The sequence below is a fragment of the Heliconius melpomene genome, chromosome 6 (assembly GCF_056956725.1).
Source record: "Heliconius melpomene rosina isolate 202511_hmr_F chromosome 6, ASM5695672v1, whole genome shotgun sequence".
In the NCBI taxonomy this organism is placed as follows: domain Eukaryota; kingdom Metazoa; phylum Arthropoda; class Insecta; order Lepidoptera; family Nymphalidae; genus Heliconius; species Heliconius melpomene.
The window spans coordinates 6,579,613-6,595,992 of NC_140394.1; the positions used below are offsets into that span (position 1 = coordinate 6,579,613).

Sequence of the window (16,380 nt, forward strand, 5' to 3'; positions counted from 1 at the left end):
GTGACGCGTTCGCGGCTTCGCCCGCTTGAACTACGTAAGTTTTATTTTACTAATCTGTATTACTTTCGTTTTCTAATAATATTATCATCATAATAATATCATTTTATAAACAATATCTATGTCTAAATTGAAAGCAAAATTTCAGCCAGATCAATAAAATATTTATTTAAGATTTTATCAAACAATATTCTTTTAAATGGTATTACTTTTATTATTTATAAGGCGATCGAAACAAAATAAACACAAAATGTAAAGGGAAGCTTGGCAAAATTCAATACTGAAAACCTACAATTAATCATTTAAGCTGTTTCTGAGATAAGCTTGAACAAACGCACAGACAAACAGACGAATTTATTAAATAATTATTTTTGGTTCTTTTACTTTATTAAATACCATCAATAACATACATTTTTAACTACGATCCGTTACGATTGTAATATATTTTAGTTTACTCATTCTAATCTGTGTTATTTATAAGTGTTGTGACAGTCTACTAAATGCTAGACATCTAGAATTAAATAATTACACTATTTATTTTAAAATCGTAAACGTATTTTGTTCTATCAATAACGTTAATAATCGTTAACGTATTTATTACAGTAAATTAAAGAAAATGTAATCAGACACGAGTAGTAACCCTCCTTTGTGCTGTACAGACAACCACAAGTATTCGTATTAGTAGATGCTTTATATACGTTAATAGTGAATTGGTAGAGATCGTGTCAAATCACGTTCGACGACAATCTTGTCGTCATAGTTCTTACTATGACCCTTTAACAATTTATCTCACGACTTTTTAGGTTAAGAGTATATAATCTTTGAACTTACTTAAAACTATCCTACCTATATTTTCTAGAATATTATGAACTTATATTAGTAAACAAGTAGCCTGGAAGAGATCGCTTTAAGCGGTAAGGCCGCCTTATTGTACATGTTGTTTCTATTTATTTTGTATATAGTTTTTGTAATTTTTTTATGTGCAATAAAGTATATTGTATTGTATTGTATTGTAACATATGTAATAACGCCGTAGGTACAGACTTAGCGGATTTTACGTGCATGTTAGACTAACATAAATTGCACTTAAAAACAGTAGCTGGTAACAAAATTGTAGCTGGAATATAGGAATACTGCTCGAGATCTTTATCTTTAAAATAAATATTTTATACATTGCTGGTTAAATAGCAGATAGAGAGAGAGACTCTATACAATGCCTAGGAATTTTATTAATTACCTAGGTAAAGCATTTAATGGACAGTAATATTCATAATATTTCATACATTGCCTGGACGTCTCAGGAATTCTATAGATTGTCGAGATATTGTATCGAATATCTGAATTATAGAGACTATCCCTAACATATTAATATACTTTGTTCACTATTGCCTTGAAAATTATATTTCACGTAAATATTTTCATTTTTTGTAATTTTAGTACAATATTGTTAAAAGTGGTAGTTGTAAGTAATGATACAAATTCCAAGTTGCCTAAGAGAACAAAAGCTAGCATTTAAATTAAAACTAACGAAGAGTACACTCCTATTCATGAAATTTGCACCATTAAGTTTCGCTTCGCCATGTTGCATTTAAAAATAGTACTAACCTATATTTTTATAGGTTTCTTGTTTATAGCCTAAAATGTTAACTTTGAAAACATGTAAAATATTGACTTTATTGTAAAAATTATAATAAGAAAATGTTTATTAAATACATGCAAAAGTATTTGCATGCATGCATGCATATGCATTTATATTTAAAATCGTAAATGCAGATTAATTATCATTATAGCATGGTATAGGGTTGTAATTATGGCCCCATAAATGATATAGATGTGGTGCGAGTGGTACCTACTAAATAATGATTAGATTTTTGCCGACGCCCGTGTTTACTATGCCATAAAATTATTGAAAGTAACCCTTTCTAATATTTACTTTCACGGTTAAGTTAACATAAATTAGATGAATTCTTACTTTTGTAAATTAATATTACATTAGAAATTCACATGCTTAACATAAAATTATGTAACTTTTGTAACTTCAATTTTGAATAGAGCAACTGTTGAGTTTCTTGCTGAATCTTCTCAGCAGAACTGCCTTCCGAATCGGTGGTGGTAGCGCATGTTCATTCGATGTTAAAAGTGCTTGTAAAAGTTTATTTGAATGAAGAATATTTTGAACTTATTGTTGAATTAAAGTAGAGTTGTGAATGTAATGAAATACCTTACCGTGGTGGGAATTTCGATATAACAATTTTTCATTGCAATAGTACGATTTTATAAAAAAATACAGATCCAATGTTTACATGAAGAGTTGATACGGATAGTTGTATGTAGATATTTTGTATGTTATAATATTCACCTAGTATATTTAATATCACAAGATAAAAAATATTTTTAATGCTTCTTTCTTCAATTAATAAATTTTATATCGATCTGTTTTTAGTATATTTTCTTATTGTCATGATTTTCAGATTAGCAAATATATGGCAAGGATATTATTCGTCCCCAAACTTTAAAAATAAAGCCAAATAAAAAGAACAAACTCTACTTTATTTGTCTCGAACTAATTCTTAACTTTTGAGAAAAGAAAGTTTGTTATCGTAATCGTGAAATATTATGACTACGGCTGTAAATAGTTGCGCGGTGCAGACGAATGTTACCACTGAATGAAATATACATTATTTTTTATACGTAGTCTTCTTGAACAAGATTTATTAACTGAACCCTTTTTTCAAAAAGGGGGAGGTTTAATATTCGATAAGTGGCAGAACTCAACGCAGCACTTTGCCTCGATACCAGAGCGAAGAAATAGAAATATAAACGTAAATAAATATTTCACTTCCTCGGGTGGGGATCGAACCCACAACCGTCACGTTACAGTCACACCCTTGTGCCGCTGCACCACGACGGCCCCCACTAGAATAGGTAAAGTCCATTTTTTATTTTTGTGACTATAATCGTATGCTTATTAACTAAACTTATTTTAATCTACACATCATAGAAAATAGTTTAAAACAATAATATTTTTAAAAACGCACGCAATATACTTTTTACTATAAAAATCCCTGTAAGTTTTAACTTTCATTACATCGTTCGGCCTGAGGCTGTAGGTCTAATGTACTTTATTGTCTTTACTTAAGCCGAGTCTAAATAGGTTTTTATGGCGAGGATTTTTTCACATATATCGGGCTTTACGACTTAAGTGGATTATAAATTTCTATGTAACATTACTATTAACAACAAACTTTATATTAGATTTATATATAAAAAAGTTCTAAAACTGATTTCCATGTTCCTTTAAATTATTTATTAAATTATGATGGAAATTATATTAGTTATTAACTTATTTCTACTATAGATAAAACCTAACTTTTAACTATGATTTCATATTCGGTTAAAAGTTAAGTTTTCTTATCTTTCCAAAGATTTTGTGGAGTAATCAATGTAAGCCTTTGAGCTTTATTAAGCTGTAATATAGTTACATATATACCTATATAGATTATAGGTTAACTGAAATTGAATGTAATCATTGAATATTAAAATATGCAAATTTTGATATTTCGAAGTTTCCAATTGGTTACGATCACAAGAGCTTATTAAAAATCCTAAGACTATGAATAATTAATATTAGAAAAACATTCGAGATATTAATAAATCTTTGAATATAGTATGGAGCGAGAGGATATTAAATGAATAGTTAATTGTATCGTACAGTATTTCAACTGCTTTGTATTATCATGTAAATTATTAATTATTATTCTTACTTATTAAATATAAAAAAAGAAATGTTAAACTTATTTTTTCTACTGAAATTAAGATGAAATGGAAACGAACATACATAATTGAATTAAATAGAAAAAAAAAATATCAATATTCATGTTACAATCTCAGTGCTTAATATTGGTATTACAATCATTGGAGTCAATGTTTGCACGAGCTTGATTAGATCTCATTCAGTGGGGCAAACAATACCATGGTTTATCAAATTAAGATATCAGATCAACAGTATAATAACGGAGCCATTATAGAAGCTACCCACCACATTCTTAGGTTACTTAAGTATTTATGTCTAAATACATCTAGCATGGAGCAGGGTAGGCCTCTGCCTATAGAATCCCTCTGGATTCTAGTGTTGATTGTCATTTTCAGAAGAATTCTGGAGGCATTTCGTGGTGAGTGGCGGAACTCCTCCGTGCTTTGCCTCGAGACCAAAGCGAACAAATGAAAATATTAATTATTTTATTTTCTCGAGTTGGAATCGAACGGACAACCTGTCGCATATAGTTAGTCACACGCTTGTGCCCCTGCGCCAAGACTGGCCGCTATGAATGAATGTAGTTATTGTATTCGATTGAGTCGATATAAATTAACACAATGAAGCTCGTGCGGTACAAACTAAAAAATTCCTAAAAGATTTTATGTAAAAGTAATTCTGTCTTTTCTCGTCCCACCCGGATTCTAAATAATAAATAGATATTAAGTATATTATGTCAATTAATTAAAATATTATTTTCTAGAATTTAGTTTTTGTTTAAGTTCGTGCCTGTTAGTATAGTTTTGAAATCAGTTCAATTTTATCTATCTTCGCATATAATAGCATGCTACAATAAATAATTTATAATTTTTTTTAATTCGAAAGTGTTTTTAATAAGTGAATTCTTATTTCTCATTTTTAAAAGTTGAAATGAAACTCAGAAGAACAATAAAAATAAGAAGTAGAGATATAATACTTTCGATTACAAAACACCAGCTTAACAGTAGCAGTAGCAGTATTTAAACTGCTCTTGATGCTTTAAGTGAACGATTTTCATATTTGCACGTGGACTGTCTAGTCTCTAGTAGCTCTAAGATTAAGATTTTTTCATATGGATTATTTTATAATTTTTGTATTTTATAAGTCACATGCCTATACAGTTAATGCTGTCATAAAATATATTATTATAACTAGCCCCCGTCCCCGAGCGGCTTCCGCCATTGAATTATTTCATCATCATCATCATCAGCCTGTCTTCGTCCACTGATGGACATAGGCCTCTCCAATGGCACGCCACTTGAATTATTTAAAAAAAAATAATATTAAAAAAAATGTTTTTTTATAATTTATTTGATTTAACACGGAAAAATTACGCTAGTAAAAAAAAATATTTGTAAACATTAAGACTATAATGTGATAACAGTTAAACACTGTTAACATATTATAGTATATATAAGCTTTTATTTTGAGCTCTGAACACGCTATACAGTATTTTATACCAGCTCTTTCTTTTGGAAAGATATTCCATTTAGCCATTTACACTTTTTTTATTATTTCCAGAATTTTTCTATTTAATTTTCTGTATTAAGGGTGTGGTAATAGGAACGGAATGCTGAAAAGTGAATTTTAATATTACTTCAATCTAAAATGTTGATCAATTAGAACTAGATGTAATTACCGATATGAAGTTTGTAATACCAGCATAGGATAACAGATATGTTTGGAATTTAAACTATAATTACATAAAATTATGGAAGCATAATTAAAAAAAATTAATTGAAATTACCGCATAAAAATATAGGCAAAAATACTATATACGAAGTACAGTTTTATCACTAGGTACTGCAAGGGGACGTTTATTTATCGATATGAGGTAAGCTTAGCGTAGTTTCCCCCTATATAAGTATCCATTACAAAGGATCGTCTGTAGAATGCATTATTCATGACCCCGATCTCAATAAGTGTCACTGTGTTAACAGTGGTTGTTGAAAATCTTGAGGGCCCTCCCGCCTCGTTGCCATTGTTTTTTTATTTACGGAACGACAAAAAAGAGAGCAATACGGAAAATGTTTGTTATATAAATGAGTCCAATATTTACGATATTTCTTATTGAATTATTACTTTTAAAGTCAATATATAGTAATACATAATTTTATAATGACTTTCCTATATTTTTTTTGTCTTTAATATGCAGATTATATTACTTTTAATGTAAAGAGTAATTCAGAGTGCATGAAATTCAGGTTTAGTGAAAAAAAAATAGAATAAAATATTAAAAAGATAATTCCAATATGTAATAAGCTTGTATATTATACACATTTAGCATATATATTATAAACAAAAAAGCGACATATTGATTAATAATTACGAATAAATTATACATAGATATTTTTAAATATATCCTATTTAAAAATATGAAATATTATTTTCAAACACAAAGATACGTCTAAATGTTGTAGGTACCTATCTACTACATAAATAAGAAAAATACTTTTTGCTACGACTGTTAAAAGGTTGTTTTAATTTCCTCCTTGAAATTTTATTTTTTGTAGTCACCCTCGAAATCTCGACCGACAGAAAATATTTTACTTGAAATTTCGATCTTTATGATGGTTCTCTACCGCAGTGGCTAACATTTTTACATTTCTTTTTCTTCATTCTTATATTACGGTTGGATTTTCTAAATAAAATACATTTTAAAGTTGTATAATGAATTTTGATATATATTTAAGGAACACATGTCATCAATCAATCATTAACGTTGTACGAATAAATTTGTACTATTTAAATATTAATGATGATTATAAAATAAAGCTTTGAGCCTATAAAATTAATATCTTACAAAACTAATAGGATAAAAATAAGTAATTTTTAATAAACACATACATAACAACACTTACATAATTTTTGGAAATATTAGTGGCCGGTAAGTTTACATGTTTTGATTTATATTTGACATACTTTTCGTGACAAAAAAAATGTTGCCTCATTTTATTCCATATTTAAATAAAGCATTGTCGAGTGTTCGACCTTTCATTGTTGTTTGCTTTTTAGTTGTTGTGAACCCTCGTCACGGGTTATTATTGAACGTTTTGTATTTGTTGCCATTTTAAACGGTTTTAGCATAAATGTTTAGTATCAATTGGTATACAAAGTTTTTAATAAAACATTTCTCACAAAAGGAAATCTTTTTTATATTTTAAATATTTATAAGCTATATTGAAATTTTAAATCCCATATTTTTTTTATTTACAATTGTTAACTGCTGGTGTCTGACTCTAATGAATGGTGTCGACGTGGCGGCCTTGATACAAAAGTACAACTTCTACTATCTGTTACATTTCCCGCTTGAAGACAATTAGCTTTACAATATCGATATAACAAAAGGAGAACGCAATGGTCAGTCTATCTTACACATCATCATTCAAAGCATATACACATTTTCACTGTTAAATAAAGTATCTATCTTAGTTTTATTTTAAAAGTAATAAAACAATATTTTTGTCTTATTATCATATTATATTATATACTTATGTCATAGTATATTTTATTTAATGGTAAGGTCTATATTGATAAATTTTGAACAGCATTTACTTTTGAGAACTTCGTTCTCTTGTATGTGTAGAACTCTAAAGTAAAGCTTCATGAAAATTTAAATGTAGCTTCTCAACATTTAATGTCAATTTCGAAGTCGCCCACTTCTGTAAATAGCGATTCGAGAACATCAATTCGGAATTCGTTTCTCCTCGGAAGGAATATATTGAAGGTGAGCGTTCTTTGTGTTATTGAGGACAAGCGTAAATACGTTTGCGCCGTACGGAGTCGGAACACGGACCACGACGCGGCTACGACACGGCGGCGGGACAGCGGCGGCACGGCGGCGGGACGGCGGCGGCACGGCGCGTGACTCGCGGGGAGGGTCCGTCACTCCGTCACTCGGGCGGCCGCCGCCGCGCGCTACGCTCGCAACATGTCGGTACGCGTGGAACACCGCGATCGCGATCGCTTCTCGAGACATTCTTCCCGCGCGTCCGTCGACCTCGCGTTCCCGAGCGGGTCGGCGCGGGACCACTCGTTCCGCTCCGTACACTCGGGGCGCGTGCCGCGTGTGGCTAGCGACGACCTGGCGGTGCCGGCGCGCGCGCTGCGCTCGTCCTCATGCCGCGCGGCCGGGGGTGCACCGCAGCGGCTGCGCCGGCACCACTCGTCGGCGGCGGAGTGCGAACGAGCGCGGCGCTCTCGGCGCCACACGCTGGAGCTGCCCGCCAGCCGCGGACCCAGCGTGCGCAGCCGCTCACCGGAGCCCCCGCCGCCCGCGCCGGAGCCCGAGGCGGCGCCCGAGGATGCGGGCAAGGAGGCGCGCAGGCGGCGCGTGGTGGCCGCCGTCGCCGCGTCTTTCTTCGCGCTGGCGCTGGCGTCGGTGCTGGTGGTGGTGGTGACGCTGACTCACAGCTCAGTGCTGCGCGCACACAACCAAACAGCCAAGTACTACACGTTCTCCGTGCCGCCGCACCATCCTCTCAGTGAGCCCCGTTCATGTTGCCCCACCGTCGCCCTTCCCGCTTCGCATGCGACTGTCTCCGACCCCGAGTTCCAGGGGCTGCGAACGTCACCGAGCTACCGACCCTCAAGGGCTCAAACGTGTGCCTCCACCGCCGTCTTTAGCGGTACATACACTAATATTACACATTTAGTAAAATATCTGAATCATTCCTTAACATGAGTCTAGCGATCTATTTTTTTCCCTATATTCTCTTCTCTTAGCATATTACAAATTTTAACTAAGTAACTTTATACCAAAAGCTAATTTTGGAATACAGAAGAAATTCCATACCTGAACCTCCAGACGATCTCTAAGACTCTGTTAATAATTTCAATTATTGCACTGGAATCTTCCACACTCGCACGTTCGCAACCCCCTCTTCTTCTGCATGATTAGTATGTGATGTGATTTTAGTACTAAATTAGTTTATCTAATTTAAATTTATTTAAGTATAATTTAGTGAACATACGACGTTATGTATACATTATAACATAAAACTAGCCAACTTCGAGTTGACTTGAGCGTCCATCGAGCACTCCTGACAAAGTGATCCAAGTTTATAAGCTTAATAGTTCATCCATCGAAGGCTATTCGTTATTAAGTCATAGTTATAACTAAATACATGTCTAAGGTTTCCTTACTTCCATTATTTATCTCTTAGGGGCTATAAAATTTTATGGTACCTACAATACAATATATATTTAAACACTAGGTTCCCTCTGCCTTCCCTGCTGTGTGCAGGATACAGCGTGAAGCTGATTTTTTAAGTCAATGAGAAATAGCCTAAAGGTTTAATTCTCTTCTGATATAACAAAATATGGGGCATATTTTGTAAGCGGGGCTATATTTTTTGATTGCATTTTAAAACACTGAGAACTCTGAAAGAAATTGTATGAAAAACTTATTAATTTACTAGATAAGAGTACAATTTGTACTATCCTATATGAGAAGTTAATTTAAAAGAAAAGTGATATAAAATAAATGATAAAACAGAAAATTGATATAAAATAAATGATAAAACAGAAAATTGATATAAAATAAATGATAAGTAAGTATAAGTTCCAAGAACGTCTTAGAACGCCGCAAATACTTGCGGTCGCTTTTCGGGAATTTGAATCGAAGAGATCAAACTTAATGTATAGGAATCTTAGTATAGATTTGAAACTATCTATTGATGACGTCCGTCTTTGGACTATTTAGAATGTTTAGAAATTGGTTAAAACTATTCTAATAATAAAACTGTATATCATTACATCTGGAATTCTACCCATATCAGATATATAAAGTAAAAAACTAGTAAATTATAAAATATTCTACCAAATTGAAATGCTTGCAAAAACCTTTAACAATAGGCAGGCACTATAAAAGCGCTTATTTAGTATATCGCGAGCACACGAGTTTGTTTAATCCTATTCTGTTGTTTAAAACTTTATGGACGGTATTATAGGCGTAAACGTCAACAACAATGACTGACACTGAGAAATGTAATATTATGCATAGAATAATTTGGACCACCTATTTAAAATAAGCATAAAATTTACCAGAGAAAAATGTGCATGAATTATTCTTGTATTAGTTAATAAAATAACGTCCTATCATGTTAGCTTCACGCTGTATCCCGCACACAGCCGGCAGAGGGAACCTAGTGTTAAAATACTCTGTTCCCCACTTAAAGCCAGTTAAAATATGGTGGGATAAAAAGAGATAAATTAATTAATATAGTAATGCTAATAATATTATATTAAATTTAAATTATAATAACGTCAAATATAATTTGACTAGATGGCAATTACATTTAGCAACGAAGTATGCATTTAGATAGGTAATAACGTATTGTCAGCATGTAGATATGTCATGAGCGGGTGACGGAGTAAGACGTGTCTATAAAACCCATTCGCATGGCGAAACCATTTATTTTGTTAATTAAAATTTACGGGAGCGTACACAGTGTAAATATACTCGTATATTAATTTAGTAACCAGATAGTACAGATTAAAAATATTTATTTAGAATATGTGATTGAGAAATTAATTATAATTAAAAGTGGTTATATTATTTTTATTAATTCTATTTAAATGTAGATCTAATTTAATTAAACTGTAAGAAAAAATTATAAAATACGATTTCGATATATACGATACGTGATTTCTGACTTAAAATTAGTTATATTAATATAGGTATCGTCGTCTTCAAGGTTTTAGACAATCTCATTAACGTGCATGATCGAGCTTTTGCGAAAATTTTGTTAGAGAATATATCTTTAAAAGCTTTATTTCAGTACACATATAAAATATATGATAGGATGTGGTTGCTTTGTTTACGCATTTTATAAACGTACTGACGTAAGATTCTCTTTTCATGTAACGTTCATGTGATGTAGAATTTTAACATGGCTTCACAAAGTATCAAGTTTATTTTTACTGGTAAAATTCAAATTATTTATTTATATTATTGATAAGTTTATTGCTTGATTAGCCTCAGAAATTTACTTGAAATATGTATATGTATACGCAATGCCCCCAGAATTCGGCAGAAAGTGGGGAACTGAGTGTTAAACACTGTGTTTCCTCTTCCTACCCTACAGTGTGCGTTTTATGTATATATATATAGGTCAACAGATTATTTTAAGACTAGTATAGATCAAAATATTAAGCTAAATTGTAAAAAGATTGGCAACCAAAGATACTGCGATTGAATAATAGGTAAGAATTATTAATAATTTATCAGGAAATTAAAGATTACTTCTATTAAAATACATTTATAATAAATAAATAGTAAATTTATAGTAAAAAATACATTTATAGTATAGTAAATAGTCTATATTATCATTGACTTCATTTAAATTGTACATATATAGTTTTTATGTAACGGTGTTTCATGAAGCGTCCTATGAGATGTCTCGAGGTTAGTTGGCCTTGGACTCGATAAAAATAATTATAGGCTAAAAGAAAGATGATAGACGTGTGCATGGAAAAGACATGAGTTCTAAATGTTCATCTCTGTAGATATATTGTTAGAATTTAATTTTTTATGCGAAATAAACATGTGAAAATTAAAAATATATATATAGATTTTTACCAGAATAAAGAAAAAACGTTTTTAGCTATGCTAAGGTAAACTAAATAAAGTAATAGATATTATTACCTAAAGTCAGAAGTTTTCTGCTGCGATGCAGAGATTTATAACATTATTTTTTTTTCCTTAAGAGGTCTCTAGAATATTTTTGAGATACATCATTTAAATTCGTAGTTTTAAGTTATGCTTTAACAGAGAAATATGTTTATTAATTATTTACTTTTTATTAACGCGAAAAATATATAAAAATGTTATAGCTATTAATTGAGATTGTTCCTAAAATACCCTAAAGAATCACAAATATATACCAACAGTCTCTAGAGAAATTTTCGATTGTTTTTACAAAAATAATTTCCGGACCCATTAGACGCAACAGTTGCTAAAGATTTTTATACTCCTGTAATATTTTAGCGAAAAGTTCTGCAGTTTATCGATTTTATGAAATATCGTTGTGTCGACAATGCTAGTCAAGTTAAAAGTAGAATTTTCTTTATTAATTTATTTATTTAATTGGACAATTGTTACATTAATTCATATTATAAAAAATACATTTTAAAAAATATATAATATTATATTACTTACTACTTATTATTTGTTTTTAAAAAAATATTCTGAATCAAATACAGATTATTACGTTTCTTTTCCTTTAAGGATCTCGGGTTCTCGGAAACCCGGTCTTTTAGAAGGCTTGTGTGGGGCCGTAGGGTTCCTTAAAGAACATAACATGCTGCTAGTATAGATTTCTAAGTAACCATCGGTAATTGTCATTATTACCGGTATTTTTTTATTGTTAAACAAAACACTCCGTTGCTTAATGGAGACATAGTAGACGCAGGAAATACATCACAATTTCCATCTAGGAATCTCAGGTCCTTCACTTCTCAATCGGTCGCCTCAATTATTATTATTATTACTCGTATTTATTGGTAGTTTATTATTATTTATTATTTATTGGTGTACTTAGAGTTATTTCCTCTACAATTTGTAACATGTGTATAATATACGCATTGTTATATTTCTTGTAGGTTAGTGAAGAGAAATAGCTAGATCGCTGTGACTAACCGCCTCTTACTCCACTTTCCGGAAAATCTAGGGCAAAGCATTTCTAAGCTAAAATATTAGCATATTAATGAAATATCATTAATTACGTCGATATATTCATGTTCAATTTTAAAAGATTTTACGATGATTCATTTTAAAGAAATCTGGTTCAGTATGTCTAAAGCAGGTTTTTCGACATCTGGATGATCTGGCATTATTTTGTTAAAAATAAACTAATAAAGTTTATAATTACGGATATGGTAACGAATTATTTTAATTCTTGAAAGTTGAAATTGTAAATATTCTGAAAGACCTTAATTTATAAAAATATGTAAGTAATCTTGACTTTTTTGTATCACAACAAATTGCTTGAAGCAAAAAGGTCGCCTTTGCATACGTTTTATAAACGTACAAACAACACGACAGATATGTCTCTATGACTTTGTGTACAATAAAGAATATTCTATTAAGTTTTATGGATGTCCAAATATGTCTTAGGAGTTTAGAATGTGTATATTATAAACGGAGAAGAATTTTTTGGAATCCAACCAATACAGTTACTCATTTAATCTGTTGCGTTAGGGGCTTCTTAAAATTTCGTTATGAAATCAATAGTCATATTTCTAAAATTATTGAATAATCGCAACGGCTGCACTTCGTACTATATTATAAATTTAATTTTGTTAGTAATTCTATCAAGAGTTCCATATGGAATTAAATGGCTTATGTACTAGACCAAGAGTCATATTTAATGTTTATCCGAATACTAATAATAATTAATACAAATTATTATTAGCATTCGGATATGAGCCCGTCGTGGCGCAGCGGCACAAGGGTGTGACTGTAACACGACGGTTGTGGGTTCGAACCCACTCGAGGAAGTGAAATATTTATTTACATTTATATTTCCATTTCTTCACTCTGGTGTCGAGACAAAGATCGGCGTTGAGTTCTGCCACTCGGCAGAAAGTGGGGAACGGAGTGTCTTAACGCTAGGTTTCCTCTGCCTACCCTGCTGTGCGCGGGATACAGCGTGAAGTTGATTTAACAATTTTTTTTATTAATACAAGAATAATTATATTGTATGTAAATATAAATACGTAGGTCCTTTCATGTATTATTAAACCGGAGAGAATTGTTTTATGACTATATGGACATATAAAGCAAAGATCTCAACACTTGGTAAGCGTTACACACAGTTTAGGCACTCTGCCAACTTACGTTTTTGCTAGCAACAGGTTGAATTGTATTTATCAATGACACCATATAAAATTTTATATATTCTAATATAAGCAAGCTTTTACTATTTTCTTGTCTATTTCGTTTAAATATAATGTAATTGAAAACATAAATACTAAAATAATTAATACAATACATGTTAAAAATATATTAAATTTTATTTATTTTTTTAAATTTTCTTTTTTGTTCTGTGTTGGTTTCTACGCTTAGGAGTTTATTTTCGGTCTAACATAGCAAGATGTATCTAGCTGTAAGTGTTTGTTACATTTAGTCTTAGTTCCATGTACTATGTATCTTTTTTGTATGTATTGATATAAACAAATGTTGGTGGATCAGTAAATAAATAAATAATAAATAAATAAATAAATACAAGGTAAAAATAAACTTAAAATTTATGTGAAACATGACGTACGTCAGACTGTAGAGAGATTTAAAGCTCGAACGATTAAAAAAGCAAAAGTATTAAAAGCGCCGAGTCTTTGCTGTACGTACAACGACTCGTAAGAAACTTCAAAAAGGTGCATCTAGTGCTTATATAGGTCAGCGACATAAATAAACGTTATTACTTTAATGATAGTAATATTATACGTATATTATATATGCGTTAATTTATACATGTAACATCTAAAAATAGCTTTCACGCTGTAATAATAGCCTAGTGTCGAGACACTCTGCTCCCCATTTCCGCGAGATTCTGGAGAATTCTTCATTTTTTTAATATAAAAAAATATTTTGCGTTCGCAGAATTTACCAGAACGTGACATCAGTGATTAACCTCTATTGTGTTTTGAATCTTGCTCATCCCCCCCTATACGTTTTTATGCAAGGTACCTAATCTACAGTTGCAATATTTTCATCATATCTCACGTAGCTCTATGAATGCCGATATTTACTGACTGACCTATTTCAAACATTGTCTTTAAATTCTCTGTTAAAAATGAAAATGTTTCTATTTTTGAACGTTTTGCTTATTTTCAGTATACGCAGTAAGAAATTTTACTGTGTTGTCGTTTTGTGAGATCATTTCTTTCTTTTACGTTTTTGTTAAAACATATGACAACGATATAAAAATAAACGCCATCAAACGTGGATAATATAAATGGTATAAGCTAAATAAAATGCCAGTCAATATTTTTATTATTTCTTTTAAAAATTATATACAAAATATTAAAAAAATTTGCAAAGTCGGCACCTATTAATGGATATCAATAAATTTTAAATAATAACTTTAAATAATAATAAATTCTTTTTTAGTAAACCGAGTAAATATAACAAGATTCAAACTCATATAGAAGGGAAACTGTAATTCAATTATACAAATACAAAATTCAAGCATTCAATATGTATTCTTATATACGAGTATGTATTTCCATTTATACGAATCGAATTCCCAACCGTGGCGCTTACAGTCATCACAGTCAGTCTGTGCCATTGCGCTACTACGGCCTCAATTTTGTTATATTATAATATATTTTTAATATTCTTAAAAAAATCGTAGTCTTGAAATGAGGGATGGATGAAATTGAAGTTTAAATCAGCAAATGTGGTTAAAAAGAGGATGAATTTGAAATGAAAAACTTATAAATCCATAAATCCAAACAAAGATATTAATATATTAAAGCGGGTGCGTCAGCTGGGAAACTTTGTAATATACTAATCACTGAGGCGAGGAGAGCGACTCCCGCAAACCCATATTTACTCTTATGTCCGCACTTGGAATATACAACTTTTTTAATTTCACGCTTGATTCGAACCCCTCGACAGTGAGGGCACGTTGCTTCGACTTCGTGTCTCCCGTTTATTGCTGTTTCATCATCGGTGATGGATTGCGTGTTGACATAGAATAATTAATAGTTTCTAGGTGACATTCTTTTTATAATATCACCATGATTAATTTAGTTTATTTTTTTAGACTAACTATCACCCACAAGATAGACCTTCAAGTATTATTTTGTTATTTAGTTTTTTATTTTAGTATTTGAGATCTTATATATTCATAAACGTATAATAATTTGTTGACAAATGTAAGACTTAAACTTAATTACATTCTTGCATTGGCTCTTACACTATATAAGACCTGTTTGTATCTTTAGAGAAATTCATTTATTAAGCCCTTACTAATATTATAAATCTTATTTAATCCTATTTAATATAATAATTATAGAATATGATAAATGTGAAAGTTCGTGAGAGTGGATGTTTGTTTTACTATCACGCAAAAACTACTCGACGGAAATCCGTTAAGTAGTTTTTGCGTAAAAGTTACCCCCCAAAGTTCCATCTAAATAAATGAAACTACAGAAATATACAATATCAATATAACATAGGCTACAATTTACGTAAAGATTTTGTATAATTTAGCTATAATATAATAATGAATAGGGCCCTGGTTATTATACTTAAAAATAAAATAGTGACATTTGTAATTATAATAAATTCAAATAAATAGTGGTCGTAATGTGGTCACTTTTATAGAAGTCATTATGAAAGAAACTATCGAAACATATTATATTCTAATATTTATTTTAATATTATAAAAATAAAAGCTTAAAATAATAAATCAACATGTTAACCAAACCAATTCGTCGGTAAATATAGAAAGTCGTAGAAATTTCTGTCCAATTTAACGTTATTTATTTTGTAACAAAATAACCTCGTTATACGATAAGCTTTGTTGTGATAACGTTAGTCTTAGTATAGACAAAGGGTTAACACGTGGATTAAATGACGT

At 31.1% G+C, this 16,380-nt stretch overlaps 1 protein-coding gene across 3 annotated transcripts in view; it reads left to right on the plus strand.

The window, feature by feature from the left end:
• Positions 1–16,380, plus strand: part of LOC146538246 (uncharacterized) — a 78,213-nt gene that overhangs the window by 40,346 nt on the left and 21,487 nt on the right. The window contains exon 1 of one of the 3 annotated variants that reach the window (XM_085186419.1): positions 7,568–8,236. The exons of 1 other annotated variant lie outside the window; for it this stretch is intronic. In XM_085186419.1, coding sequence (XP_085042545.1) covers positions 7,722–8,236 — 515 coding nt within the window. In that variant the 5' untranslated portion in view covers positions 7,568–7,721. Of the gene's footprint in view, positions 1–7,567; positions 8,275–16,380 lie in introns of those variants that run through there. One more of the 3 variants, XM_085186422.1, reaches the window with a different exon arrangement.